This window comes from Rhipicephalus sanguineus, chromosome 3, assembly GCF_013339695.2.
Source record: "Rhipicephalus sanguineus isolate Rsan-2018 chromosome 3, BIME_Rsan_1.4, whole genome shotgun sequence".
NCBI classification, from domain to species: domain Eukaryota; kingdom Metazoa; phylum Arthropoda; class Arachnida; order Ixodida; family Ixodidae; genus Rhipicephalus; species Rhipicephalus sanguineus.
The window spans coordinates 229,577,347-229,592,054 of record NC_051178.1 but is presented as its reverse complement, the minus strand read 5'-3'; the positions used below and the strand labels follow the sequence as shown (position 1 = coordinate 229,592,054).

The 14,708-nt window shown below is 44.0% G+C and overlaps 1 protein-coding gene across 1 annotated transcript; it reads right to left on the bottom strand.

The window, feature by feature from the left end:
- Positions 1–566: 566 nt before the first annotated feature.
- LOC119386355 (ubiquitin-associated protein 1) lies at positions 567–14,692 on the bottom strand. Its single transcript, XM_037653674.2, has 9 exons — positions 14,525–14,692; positions 14,338–14,402; positions 14,023–14,141; positions 11,022–11,411; positions 8,853–9,099; positions 5,283–5,287; positions 3,539–3,688; positions 2,868–2,969; positions 567–747 (listed from the first exon to the last, which is right to left on the bottom strand). Exons 2-9 carry the CDS (start codon positions 14,357–14,359, stop codon positions 622–624), a joined length of 1,161 nt encoding a protein of 386 aa, XP_037509602.1. The 5' UTR covers positions 14,360–14,402; positions 14,525–14,692; the 3' UTR covers positions 567–621.
- Positions 14,693–14,708: the final 16 nt, after the last annotated feature.

The following is a 14,708-nucleotide window of genomic DNA, read 5'->3' as shown; positions in this document are numbered from 1 at the left end:
AATGCTTTTTGAAAGAAACGTTGCACAAATATTTGTTATGGCAGGAAAGATTAGTGGTGCTGGCAAGGAGACAACTGCTATAATGAAGCTCGGTCAGTCAGAGGGCACAGTTAGCCTAAATAGATTGATCTGCCAGCGGGTATGTGCAGTACAAGGTAAACAAAAATGAGACCCTCCGAAATAATTTGAACAATAACCCTAAGGGGTGGCACCTTCTCTGGATCTTTAAATAAACTTCTTTGTACTGTATTTATACACTCAACTATCGTTCAAATTTTCCTAAGGCTGTATGCACAAACAACTTATTTATACAGACAACTGATATTCGATAATGTGACTAGGAGCTTGGTGGTATGATGCAAACGTGCAATAGGCGTAGTTCACTTTTATATATTGTTGAGTTAATTGTCCGCCTAAAAAATGTTTACCAATCTGCTTAATATATGTAATTAAAGATTTCTGAATATTCATGAAAGTTTATACACCCTGCGAGAAACGTCTTCGTTCGCTACTCTTAATACGACTACTCTCCTTGGTGCAAACACATCAAAAGTGCAGCATAATTATTTTATTAATAAAATAAATTTGGCAATATGTTTAATAATAAAGGGATAATGTAAATCATCCTAAGAGCAAGTCCAGTGCCTTGTCCCGGTCATTTTGGGCTTCAACGAGGGCCTTAACAATGGAGTCTTTCGTGAACCCAAGAGCCACGAACTGCTGTTGCAGTTGTAAGAACTCCAGTGCCTGTAGATGAATGCAAATTCATAACAATTATGACCAAATATTCAATGGGCTAGAGACAAGAAGGGAAATAACAAAAAGCACTGCATGAGATGTAGCACAGTGTGATACATGGAGGGTAAACACCTAATTAGTATTCGAGCCAGTGAAACAATGACATTTATTTCACTTTAGGGGAGATGCATGTGTTATATGATGCCTAATGATCATAGGCGTGCGCAGGGTTCCCCTTCAGGGGGGGCGAAGGTTCGCCACAGCACCCCCCCTCCCAGTTATGTCAATGTATGGCGCTGACATTGCGCACCCCCCCCCCCAAGTCACAGCACCCCCCCTCTCTATTATGTCAATGTGTGGGGCTGACTTTGCGTCCCCCCTCCCTCTTAGGTGAATAGAGGGGGCAGCCCCCCTGTGCACACGCCTATGCTAATGATGATGTTGATAAATTGAGGAATGGTTTTCTGAATTTTATGCCAAACAACAACTGCTACGAGCTCTTGATTGTTAATAAGGTGTGTCCCCTAAAAGTGACCACCCTGTACATGTGCATAGCTTATGACAACCAACTACCTCTCACGTGAGCTTAAAAAATAAAACTGACATTGAAGCTTGAGCTATGTTGTCAAATCTTACTGTGTATGCACAGGTAGACAGAAAGAAAGGCACAGGAAACACCCTGCAAGGTGCCCAGGTACACAATAAAGGTAGGCATAGTTCTGAAATCCTTCTACGCGAGAAAGTTCACACGAGGCAATTTCTATCTTTTGTAAAAAGTTCACTAACAACCCAACCTCAAAAACTTAGTGGCACTTTGAGCAAGTGTGCTTTGCTTTGCTGAGAGCAACTTTGGCAGCATGGTACTAGATGGAAATATGAAGTATCATTTGGGGTTGATGACAATGATGATATATGAAGCCAAAGAGGCTTACATGATTCTCAGCATATGGAGTTTTGGAAACAATTACTGTTTTATTACAGTGCAATAAAATATAGAAATGTACCATAATGTCAGTAATAATTCCTACGTTTAGCACTTGCTTCAAGCCAATACGAGTGAGGTGCATGGCCAAAATCCAGGGAATTGAAATTGCCGGATCTATGTTGAGCTATCTGAAGAGTGAAGAAAGTGAACCTTCAAAGCATGTCTTGACTTAAATGATGCCATGGGAATGCTCGTTATGTCTGAAATAGCAATAAGTGGTTTTGAACAAGTGCAAATATTGCAATGAGCATTTTTTTATTAATTCTTTTTAGAGGCAATGTGTATCACTGTCCTGAAGTGAGTTTACCGAACACACTCACTGGCAAGTGCACTAAACTAGAGGTGTCACTAAACCTTCATGTCTGATGGCCTGTGGATGATACTAACAGCAATGACATAAATAGCAAAGCGTAGCACTAATTGAAAGTGACGTTAAAGGGACAGACAACTGGACAAAACGTGTGATTAGATCCTGGTAGATATTAAAAGACCGTGAAACACAGTGACAGATTCTAGCATCCTTTTGGCGTTGTGAGTAGGATTTATATTTTTAATTCGCACTTAAAAGTAACAAAAACCGGTATGTCGCGTAGCCTAGCGGAAGAGCCTTGAAGCAGGATTATGAAGACGGTCACTTTGCTGTACGTAGTCTGATGCTGTCATGCGCGCCATAATTGGTCCTCAAAGTTAGAGTATGATTATTATTATCTATTCCTGCTCTGTTCTGTGTTGCCTACAAGATAAAAGGAGTTGCACGGTGAGATGCGGCGCTGCCTTCGCGACTGCCAGTGGCCCATGTAGAGCCGCGGCGCATGTGCGCGGAGTGCCCGCATGCGCAGTAAACCGCCACGCTCGAGCACGAACAGCTCTCGCGCTCACTGTTTGAAGCATGTGTTGTCAAGTGTGTATAAGATTTCCTATTCGCTGAGATGGAAAAATTCTGATTAAAAATGTTTCACGGTGTTTTCCACATTACTGTTCCGTGGCTAGACACTCTTACCAGTTAGCCTTCCAATGCGCTAAAATAAAAAAACAGGTGCCCTAAAAATTGGTTGTCAGTCCCTTTAAATTTGTCTCTTTGACTGGTTTCTGTAAAACTAGTGATGGCCCTATAAATTAACGCTGTTCTCTGCATCTCACCAACCTGTTCATAGTTTCCTGAGCTGACCTGCAGTGCTTCCTCAGCATCCACATCACTGAATCCAGCGTCGACAAGTGACTGCACTTGACACAAGTATTCAACCACCTAAAAAGAAGCATTTTCATTTACCTTACAGTCATCTGTGACTGTTGCACACCAAGTACCTCACGCATTTACTGCTCAAGCCAGGTATAACAGAAGTCAAAATACAACTGCAGAAGTAGAACTGCAAGGAAGGTAATCTAGGTAATTTCCCCTCTAAGGAAGCTAGTAGGTAATACAAGGCAACATGTAACATCAAAGTTACCGTCTAGGGTGACCACGACCACATTTAATGCACAGGAAATGGGTGCACAGAAATTACTATAGGTAATTCTAGCAGGACTAGAAAGCCTGGCTCACACAGTAGTACCGGTGCCACAGAAACCCCACCAATGGAACCATTACTTTAGATGAAAGCCAGCGACACACAAGGATTCAGCTTTAGTAACGGGTTTATGTGGTTCATGTACTAAATTGAATTTAGATTTTGCCGCCCCACATGAAAGCACTTTTAAGTGCAATTCAAACAGAATTCAGGCAATATGGGATTGCCAAGAGTGAGCGTAAATGTAACAACGGAGCTTCATGAACCTATAATAAAGCTTCAGCAAAAGAGATCACTAATAGAATACCTTTTTGTCATCAGTGCTTCCTTGGGAGTGCAGGGCCCGTTGAGCCCTGTGCTTGTCGAAGCCCATGTCCATTAGGGAGCGTAAAAGAGGAGAGAGAGCCTCTGTTGGAGCCTCTTTAACTGCTGCTTGATGATTATGCTGTGGCTGGGGCTAGGTCAAAGGCAGAGCAAGTCATTAAGCATTCCCTAAGACGGCAACAATGAGGAATGCAATAGTTTAAACAAAAAACAAGAAAATGAATGCAGTACACCTGTTCTGAAAGGCACCTCTTTGTGCCTCACTAGATAGGTGGAATGACAGACTCATGCAGACGGCTGCAGCTGAACATGAGGAGCTCCATGAGAGAATGGTGAAGGGTAGAGAACACGTTAATGTGCCCTGCCTGAGCATCGGCAGCATGGCTGGCCGATTAAACTGTGAAAATGGTGGCTACCGCATCAGGCTGCCTGCATGATTTGGCAACATTGGATGATCGAGCCCAGCCATGCTAGCATCATCACGGTGACTCAGCCAAGGTGAGAAATGCACTGCTCCACCTGTTCCAACAGATGTTTTATGCATGCATTATGTTTCAGAAGCCCTGTGCTGACATGCTGATCTTGTCGTTCATTCAGTTGGTTCATTCAGTCACTTCTTTGTCAACCCCATAACAGACCCATTGCTGCGCTACCACAATACACAGTGGGAGCTAACAAAGGGCCTGCTCGTGGTACTTAAACTGCCAACTCCTCGGCCAAGCATTTATGAGCATCTGCACTCAGCTGTTATTCACTATTATGCTAGCTCGAGTCCTCAGTCTCGTTTTTCAAGTGCTCCGTCAATGCCATGGCCTTGCAAGGCTGTGCTAGCACAGCCTTGCAACCCAGCCTCCAACCTACCCTCTACCTGTGAGCCCACTTCTCAACACAAAGGCTACTGAGTGATGGTTGTTCCCAAGGCAATTGTCATGTGGATGCCAACTACTCTACTATCCATGGGACTCCTTCCTTGAATGGTGCCAAGGAAGCTCCGTGTTCTGTTCCGGGGAACCTCACAGCTAACAGCTCCGAGGCCTATTTCGTCAGCTCCACCAGCTGTAGTCTTTTCTACATGAGGAGGTCACAGACACGACCTCTGCAGTACCCTCAATGCATATTGCGTCAAATGTCACATCAGTGGCATCCTAGTTTTCTCAGCAAGCAAAAGCAGGCAAACCATGTACAGAAGTTATGGGCTCTTTCTTTCTGCAGATGCCCGTTCTGCATATGTTTTACAGGTGCACCCCTGCCATCTGATTCAATCAGCTTGTGAGTCATTTTTACCTCACCATTGTGAACGATCAGCGTATGCACTATCTTCATGCAAGCTGTGTGCTGCCAGATGATCTTCTAATGGTGCTACAACTTCCACCAGACCTGTGCATCAGCAAACACCCATGGGACGTCATGATTTACACTGGTGCATTCCTTTGCGAGCACGCCACAGCTGTGGCTCCATGCCTCTGAAGCTCACTCTTTTGTCACTTTTGCTAGCTGATTCCTGCAACTCTGAAACTCCATGGCTACAATATCTGCTACTCAATGCTTTGTCCTCCATAATCCATGCTTCGTCACTGTGATGCGCGTTGTGCACAACCATTCAGTTCCATTGTGAACTGCCAACACGTTCATTAAATGCCCCAGAATAGCTTCTTGTTGCCAAATTCCAAGCCCATTCAATGTTCAAGCTTTACAGCACATGGTCTTAGCACTGTTTACTCTCGTACGTGTTCTGCACCACCGCGACAATACACAAACATGAGCAACACAATAGCAGTAACTGTCTGCCCATTTTTGCTGTCTCCATCCTCTGTTTCAGTCTAGTGATCGTTGAGCCCAGTCCTCATTCCTGATTACTTTAGTCACAGTGGCCATTAAAAGGAACATAAGCAACAAGTGCTGGGAAGCTGGGTTGACTGCACTATCTGAAGACCAATGTCTTGTCGGTTAGCCAAATCCGCTGCCCCACAGCAAGTTTCATCTTGCTGAGCATTATGCGATAACACTGCCTTCATCCTCAGTGTTGCCCAACGCTTCAGCAACATTTCCTCTTGGCACACACTAGAATCCTGCCAGAGCATCTAGGCAATGTTGGCTGAGGCCCATCACACTGGTTGATATGAGATGATGCTCTCAGTATGCAAACCAATGTGCACCATGTAAGGCAGGATGCACTGCTGCCCCCATGGCTACGTCGTCAAGCAGCTACACGGCTCACAACCAGGCCAGGAGGCCATCACCACTGGAATCACGGAATGCTTCTGTGCCACCTTTGGCTACACACCCTATTTTCAATGCGTACCTCCAGCTGAAGTAGTAATTTTTAAAAAGGCGACCATGCTAATGTTAGTGGTTACTGTCTCATCTTCCCAACAGGCATTTTATCCAAGATATTGAATCAAATGCATCAAATGTAATGGCTCAGCTGGAATCAATAAATTTCTTCTATCCCCTGCCAACATGCCTTTTGGAAGCATTTCTCATGTGAAAGTCAGCAGGCCGAACTCACTCACACTCAACTACATTACATGTACCTTCCACTGCAAGTTGATTCCATATTCCTAGACTTCTCTAAGGCACTCGACTGAGTAACATATTCTATCTTTGCTCAAACTTTCTAACTTTGGCTTACGGCAGAATCTGATCTCATAGACTGAACATTTTCTAAAGAGGTGCAAGTAATTTGCCTGTACTAATAAGTATTGCTCAATGCTAATTTCAGGAGCACCTTAGGGGGCTCTGCAATCACCACTGTTACTTCATATATATTAATGACTTACCAGCCAAGATTAACATCAAACTATGACTATTCACAGATGATTGTGTTGCTTACAGTCCCAGTTAACTCCGAAGAAGACCACATGCATTTGCAAGAAGACTTATATACCATCACGCACAGGTGTGACAAATGAAACATGCATCTTATCCTCAAAATATATCAATTGATGACGTTTGCTTACAAACACGCCCTTATTGAACACTTATTGACAGATGCTGTGCCAACTGATGCCACACCATCATACAAATAGCATCTTGCACTGTGCCTAACATTGTCATCATCGTGAAAAATACACATAGAAGCTACCTGTCGAAATGGTTTTCATATGCTGGGCTATTTATGACCCAGTTTTAGTGCTGCATTACAAGAGGTAGAAAAAAACCAACATATATTTTACCTACACCCACACCAAAACTAAAATATGCATCTTCCATTTGCACCATTATGAAAACTACAAAACAGCAAATCTGGAATAGATCCTGAACTGAAAAGCTCGCTTCACCCTTTCACTAAGTACTCTACATACATCCATAATGGTGTGATAGTTGCACAAAAAAAGACGAAGACAAGAAAGTGAACACCACAAGCGCTTATCAGCATTTTGTCACTAAAGCAATCACTCAGTCTACTTTCGCTCCCCTAACAACATGCCACATCGTGCCTATGCCTACTTTATTCACATTTTAGCACTCAAAATCATGAGTTAGTAAAACTACAACACAAAATGTCCACTCGTCTTAACCACAGCCAGGGTATAGCATTTACAAACGGTCACACCCTATCTACGAACGCATCCTTTTTCTCAAATGGAACAGCACACTGAAATTTGCTTCCTGAGCACAGAGTCTCATGCGTCAACCATGAAAAAATTCATGAAAAAATACCAATCCATTTCCCTTAGCCTCACATACCCCCCTCTCCATATATTGATGAAAATCTGCAGGCCCGGTAACGCAACTTATTCCTTTTAAATGTCTGTTTATGCTATGTAGCACAATGTGCATTCTAATCTTTTTTCTGCCTCACTTTGCCAATGCATACTGCTGTTTATCCTCCGTATTGCAATGCAGATATATTATTGAAGTTCATTGCTCATTTTGTAGTACATATTCCATAACTCATTACATTATAACTGAATTCATTGTGCATATTGCAAATCAGTTCTGCGGAATCCCGCAAGGTGGCGGAAGGGTTAAGAAAGGGAAAATAGACAACCGCCCGTTTGTAGCACAAAGCCACAAGGAAATCCTTACGGATTTCTCAGAAATAAGGCCTCTTAGTCGCCGAAAAATTCGTCCTGGTTCGGGGTTCGAACCCGGGACCAACGCCTTTCCGGAGCGGTCGCTCTACCAATTGAGCTAACCAGGAAGCTAGCAATTGGCAGCGCGAGGGCGAATTCATCGACAACTCGAAGCAACTGGACACATATTGCAAATCAGTTCTGCGGAATCCCACAAGGTGGCGGAAGGGTTAAGAAAGGGAAAATTGGCAGCCCTCGCGCTGCCAATTGCTAGCTTCCTGGTTAGCTCAATTGGTAGAGCGACCGCTCCGGAAAGGCGTTGGTCCCGGGTTCGAACCCCGAACCAGGACGAATTTTTCGGCGACTAAGAGGCCTTATTTCTAAGAAATCCGTACGGATTTCCTTGTGGCTTTGTGCTACAAACAGGTGGTTGTCTATTTTCTCTTTCTTAACCCTTCCGCCACCTTGCGGGTTTCCGAGAAACTGATTTGCAATATGTGTCAAGTTGCTTCGAGTTGTCGATGAATTCGCCCTCGCGCTGCCAATTGCTAGCTTCCTGGTTAGCTCAATTGGTAGAGCGACCGCTCCGGAAAGGCGTTGGTCCCGGGTTCGAACCCCGAACCAGGACGAATTTTTCGGCGACTAAGAGGCCTTATTTCTGAGAAATCCGTAGGGATTTCCTTGTGGCTTTGTGCTACAAACGGGTGGTTGTCTATTTTCCCTTTCTTAACCCTTCTGCCACCTTGCGGGATTCCGCAGAACTGATTTGCAATATGTGTCCAGTTGCTTCGAGTTGTCGATGAATTCGCCCTCGCGCTGCCAGTTGCTAGCTTCCTGGTTAGCTCAATTAGTAGAGGCGTTGGTCCCGGGTTCGAACCCTGGACCAGGACGAATTTTTCGGCGACTAAGAGGCTTTATTTCTGAGAAATCCGTATGAATTTCCTTGTGGCTTTGTGCTACAAATGGGTGGTTGTCTAATTTCCCTTTCTTAACTGAATTCATGAGGGTACATTTTATGTTTTCCCCAATTACCCAATGTTTCACATGTCTTCATTTGCCCTTTATGCAATGTTCTCGGGCCCTCTAGGAGAAATAAATGAAGTGAAACTACCTGTTCTAAAAACCCTCTATGCCACTCGCTCAGTGTCTCAATGCTGGTTCCCAGTGAGAAACACTTGGCTGTCAATGCATATCCTTGCAGTGCCATGAAATTACAATGTTTGCTCTTGACTATGACCATCTGTTATTGCACTGGGTAGAATTCTGAATGCCACTCACTGTTTCCTCTCGCGTTGGTTCTGCCCTGAGGAGCAGGCTCTGGAGGTGGTGTATTGGTAGGCTGGCTGACACTCCCATTACCAGAGCTGGAGACATCTGAAACACTCCTCGAGAAACGCACAGAGGCTTTGGTGCCACCTTCGTTCACAACCACAGTCTCAGTGGCCTGAGTGTCTGGCCATGTTGGCTCACTAACAGGATGCTCTGCTTTTGCAGAGGTGGCTTGTGGTGACTGTGCTGTCATACCCTGCACAGAATTACACAAATAAATGAATTAAATTCTCAAGATTTATGTGCCGAAGATAAGGCATGATTATGAGGCATGGCACGGTAGGAGACTCAAGATTAATTTTTGAACCACTAAGGGTTCTTTAAAGAATATCTAAATCCATGTACTGTTTCCTCTCGTGGCGCTTTTGGACTTCACCCCTATCAAAATGCAGCTGTCATGGCCGGGAATCAAACCCGCACCTTCGTGCTTAGCAGCACAGTGCCATAGCTGATAAGATACCACAGCGGGTAAATTATCAAATGACCAACCACAATGGGCATGCCCATCACTGCAACATGACATACTGGGACTTCAGTTCCTAACACTTGGACGATAATAACCAGTTGTTTAGAAGCTGTGGTGTTCTGGCCAATCTGTGTTGAGTATCTGCTGTTATTAAACAACATATCCACTTTATTTCCCATAATGGATGGTCTCTGGACACATTCAGTGGCTAAAAAGCTGTTGTCACAAATATAATAAAGTTAAACAGGTAATGAAAAAAACAATCACTTTAGACTGATCAAGTATTCTTTGAAAGCTCTATTGGTATAGATTTCGTGATAATAGGTTCATTATTAGAATAGAAAATCGAAGTTCAATTTCGCAAATTTTACATTAAAAGCCAACTGTTGGTATCATATGTCACTGTGACATAAGATATTTCGAAGTAGCTTCCGTATTTTGTCTTCGTTGGTTCAGTAAAAGCTAGTGAAAAATGCCGTGCTCAAGTTTTAGAATACAACAGAGTCCATTTTTGCAGAAAAAGCAATTAACTACTCCCTAGCAGATGGAGTCAAAGCCTATGACACCCCAGAAAAGCTGGTGCAGGAGCTTCTCAAGGTGGTGATGGCCAAGGCTCTTCTTATAGTAAGAGCGGCTTTCCTTTTTGTATCAAAGAAGGTGATTTACTAATACAGGTGACGACATTTTTCTCATTGTTCTTGTTTTAAAGGGACACTAAAGGCAAATAACAATTTATGTCAGAGTGAAAGGTGAATGTTTGAGGATGCCTAAAACGTCAGCGTTATCAACAGCAGCACTCTACTAATTGAGAAATTAAGGTAAATGTAGGACACGATCTAAGCCACCAGTAGGACATTTTGGAATAAGCCAAATGATGTCAAGAGTCCAGAGTACAATTAATTACTAGTACTCAAACTACTTCTAATTAAAAAATAACATTCCATACATTACAAGATGTAATGAGATGCTGCTTGTGTGTTTCTGTTTTATTCATGGAAAAAAGAACATGGCAAATGGTGCGGGTGGTTTAAAAGTTAAGTTTTCGCTGGGCTCCCCTCCGCTCACGCGGTCGCGTCTCAGTGGCAGTTTCGTTATGCGTGCTTTGTATGCTCATGAAAGTCGCTCTAATGGAAAGACTGACAAAATGCCGTGTCCCTGTTATGTTTTCGGATACCTGAATGGTGTGCGCCGCTTGAGCAATAGCAGCTGACGTGACTTTCCAGTGGGTGTCGCAAATAAACCCACGCCAAAGTGGCTGAATGCCGTGCCTCTGTGATAGTGTGCTAAACAACCATGAAATCTGCGTGTGTGCTCACTGCACTTTTGTGCAGAGGATTACAAGATCAACCACAACTTGAGCAAGGCTTGTAGTGTACCCTTCAGAGCAGAAATCGCAGTGTCGGCTGCCGGGCAGTAAAGGCGGACAACGTTGGGCAAGGCAAACGCTATGTCAGGAGGCCTTTACAGGCGGGTGATTTGAAGTGCGGTAATGCTGTGTGGACCACTAAAACATTATTTTCTTTCAAAATGAGCATTTCCTTGGCACGAAACAAGCACTACGAGGTTTCTGGAACGTTCTTTCAGCAATCAACGTCGACTTTATATTTGCCTTTAGTGTCCCTTTAAATTATATCCAAAGCAGTTCATCTCACCTGAAAGACTGAACTGAGCTCTTCCAATTCATTGATTGTCTGAAGCTCAACGTAATCAAACGGGCTTGAACTGTCATTCTCGAACTCTGCCAAGCTGAATGACTTCTGTGATGTGGACTGAGGTGCAGTAGTACCAGGCGTCTCTGGAGCGAGCGCAGGCTGCAGAATGCTGGCAGACGTGACTGCAGCGGCACTGACAGCCGCAGCAGACACACAGTTCGTTGAACCCGGGCTCACATCGCCCACACCTGGTCGATCTTGCGCAGCCAACTGAGTGAACTGTTCGATGTCAGCTGCCACACGATCAGTCCGAGCTTGCCGCTTGGATTCCTGTTCTTTGCGGTAGCGCTCGGCAAACTCAATTGTTTTCTGCTCGAGATGGAAGTCGTACTGAAAACAAATACAGAGCAAAGCAAAATGCAACGGAGGTCAGATAGAGACACGTGTACAATGAGAAACAAAAAAATCTTAAGCTGTCATGTATACAAGTGTTTTCAGTTTTTCAATGATACGGTGGGCTGACATATCAGACAAGTGCCATCTACGAGTTTTACTAGCTTTAGATGAATGGGAACGGTCAGTGGGGTCAGCTCACAAGTGGCTACAGATGCTACATCTTTAAAGCTGCAGTAATGGAGCTGGTGTGGCTATTATACTGAGATTAAAGCTACCAAAGCAGTTTCACTACACATAGATGGGTTGACCGTGACATTACAAATCACATACAGCACCCCTAATATTTTCCACTATACAGCTTATGATAACAGGCAGAGGCACCATTGTGGTGGTGTAGTAGCAGCTATGTCATTCTGCTACTTGGCACAAGTTTGTGGATTTGATAGCTGCTTGTAACAATCATGGTCTAAAAGACTCTGGGAAAAAAACAGTGCTTGTCGAGATCTTGGTGCATTTAAAGTGGCTCCTCATCAGGCCTAACAGCAAATTCTGGTTGTATATCATAGGTTGTATTGCACCATCTAAGAAGCATCTTACCACAAGCTTGTCACGAGTATTTTAAAGAACATCACACAGTTGAAAGTAAATTCAGGTCCACTTTCTGTTGCTTCTCTCATAGCAGCAGCATAGGGATGCAAAGCCCATCTACTAATTTTGCTGTTTGTGCCCATCCAAAACGCAGAGAATGGTGAAATTTATCAGTTTATCATACCTTGCTTTTAACTACTGTGCTCGGCAGTTTTTTTTTGTGTAGGAGTTCATTAAGTGCTACTTATGGGCTATATGCCTTGCCTAGCCTAGCTCTTGCCGTGAAAAGCCGCCATGGTACGTGGTACAGTGGTTACAGTGCTGGGCCGCTGACCCAAGACACAGGTTCGATCCCGGCAGCAGAGTCACGTTTCGGTGGAGGTAACTGCTAGAGGCCCGTGCACTCATGTTGAAGAACACCAGGTGGTCTTAATTTCCGGAGCCCTCCACTATATGGCATGCCTCGTAATCATATCATAGTTTTGGCACGTAAAGCCCTAGCAATTATTACTGGTACTGTGAAAGCCATCGAGACTATGAGAGAGCTTGCTCTGTACACTAGTAAGCTGTGGGCTTGTGTCATAATCCATGCCTTCTTTACTTGTACGTTACACAGATACTATATGCAGTATTGTGTGATAATACTTAGAGAGCTTAAAACACAGTTTGCTCTTACTCCATTTTGTACGTCCCAAGGAGTTTCCCAAGACTGCAGGAGTTTCTTACAAAGTTAGGGGCATTAGGTAAGTAACCAAAGTAGAAACACCAGATCAGAACCACAGAGATTACTGGCCAACCAAGCCTTTCTTTTTTGTTAAAGGGGTACTGACACAAAAATTTCGGTCTGGCATTTTTTTGCTGCAATATGGTGCTGGAGGCCTATTAGTCATAACACGACACATCACTTGCTGCAGCACGCGACAGTTGATTAATTATGGCCTGTTTACTGTTGACCAGTCTCAGTTTCCGTTTGGGAGAGCGCCGAGAACGACAAGACTTTAGCCGCCAGGTGCAACTATTGCCATCTAGCGTGTGAAATGTACACAGAACTGTGACGCATTTCCGCGCTGCCTGCATCGTCTGCTCGCAATCTTTCGCATGTGGCATGTGCAGCGCTATGTTGTTGCTGTCATCGTCATCTTATCGTCACCTCGTGGGCCGTGGCAAAGACTTTCTTGAGGCTTCCACACGTTCATTGTGGGCACGGACTCGTGAGCAGCCGCTGAATAGTAGCTTGCTGGCGCAAGCGAAATGGCGACTATGATGTCATCATTTAGCTGGGCACCTCGGAGCTCAGCCGCAGTAGTGACATCGCAGAAGTTTGGGGTCACCTTCAGATCGCTTTGTATGATGTCAATGTCACGAGGTGCAGCGTATAGCGCTGGATCGGGCACGCGAACGTCGAAATTCGTATAGATTACCTCCCAAGCTGTATTTGCTGTTCAGATTTGGTAGATGATACACGCATGTTCACGAGAATCGATCCCGCAGGCTATCTCAGTCGCGAAATTTTGTGTCAGTACACCTTTAACTTTAGCTAGAATACAACCAACTCATGTTCGTTTACATTTTAGTGCGTCACTTCTTGTTATCCTTTCTAATCCATACTCAGTTTCTTTCAGCAACCCATTCTTTCTTTTTGAATGTTTATGCTAGCATTTTAGAAAGACATGGGGTGCAAAGCTTGGGCTCATCTTGAACGAACATGATAACATCTTTAATCAGTTAAGAATATTTACTTATCATGCTTCAAGGAAGCGCCATTTTCGCATAAGCCACCGAGCAAACAGGTATGTGCAACACATATAATTTCACAAGTAGCTTGCATAACATAGTGTGACAGTGATCATGACACACGCAAAAAATAAAAAAAAAAATGGTAGTGCTATTAAAAATGGCAATACTCATGCACCACTTTCGTGACTCTTCCGGGAAATGAACTTTTAATTATAATTGTTGCAAGCTGCCCCTCTAAGGTTTATGAAGTTGCCATAAAAACATTTGAGACCACACTTACGTTTTCTTGCAGTGTTTGAGGGTAGAAGTTTCTAGTTAGCCCCATTGGGAGCACTATCCTCCGTGGTGGCCTGAACTTCTCGGAAACTTTGACTTGTACTCCATCCAGGTAGCAGGCCACTACATGTAGGCGATGACAGAAAGTAAGCAAGCACCATTTATGAAAGCTTAAACGAACACTCGCCGTGTTTAAGCGAAATGAAAGCACAAATCGCAACAAAATTATGCGAGGATACCTTTTTCCGACCAGCCAATGCTGTTAAGCACGTCTACTTTTAGTTCTCAATAGCGTCAAGCTTCTCGCGACACAACTTACCGTCCTTACGTGACGAGGTCATTGGATCTGTGCAAAGTGCAATAACTTGCCAAGTTCTTGTTCCCCTGTGGCGAAGAAACGAAATGATAAAATCTAACGAGATGGTCGATCAACAAGCAACAATTCAGCAGGCACTCTGCGCCCCTAATCTGACACACGAAACTGACTCCAAGGTTCAGCCCTGTACCTATTTATCGATATTTCAGGTTCCTCAGAAATGCAGGGTGTTTCTGGTAGTAGCTCCGGCTATGTTTCATCACCGCTCAAGCATTGTAAATATCCCAGCTCCAGTGGGCGAACAAGGCACCAGTTTGTTTTGACAGAATCAATCGCGTTTACGTAAGTGGATTGCTCGGGATAGTGTTGGCTTC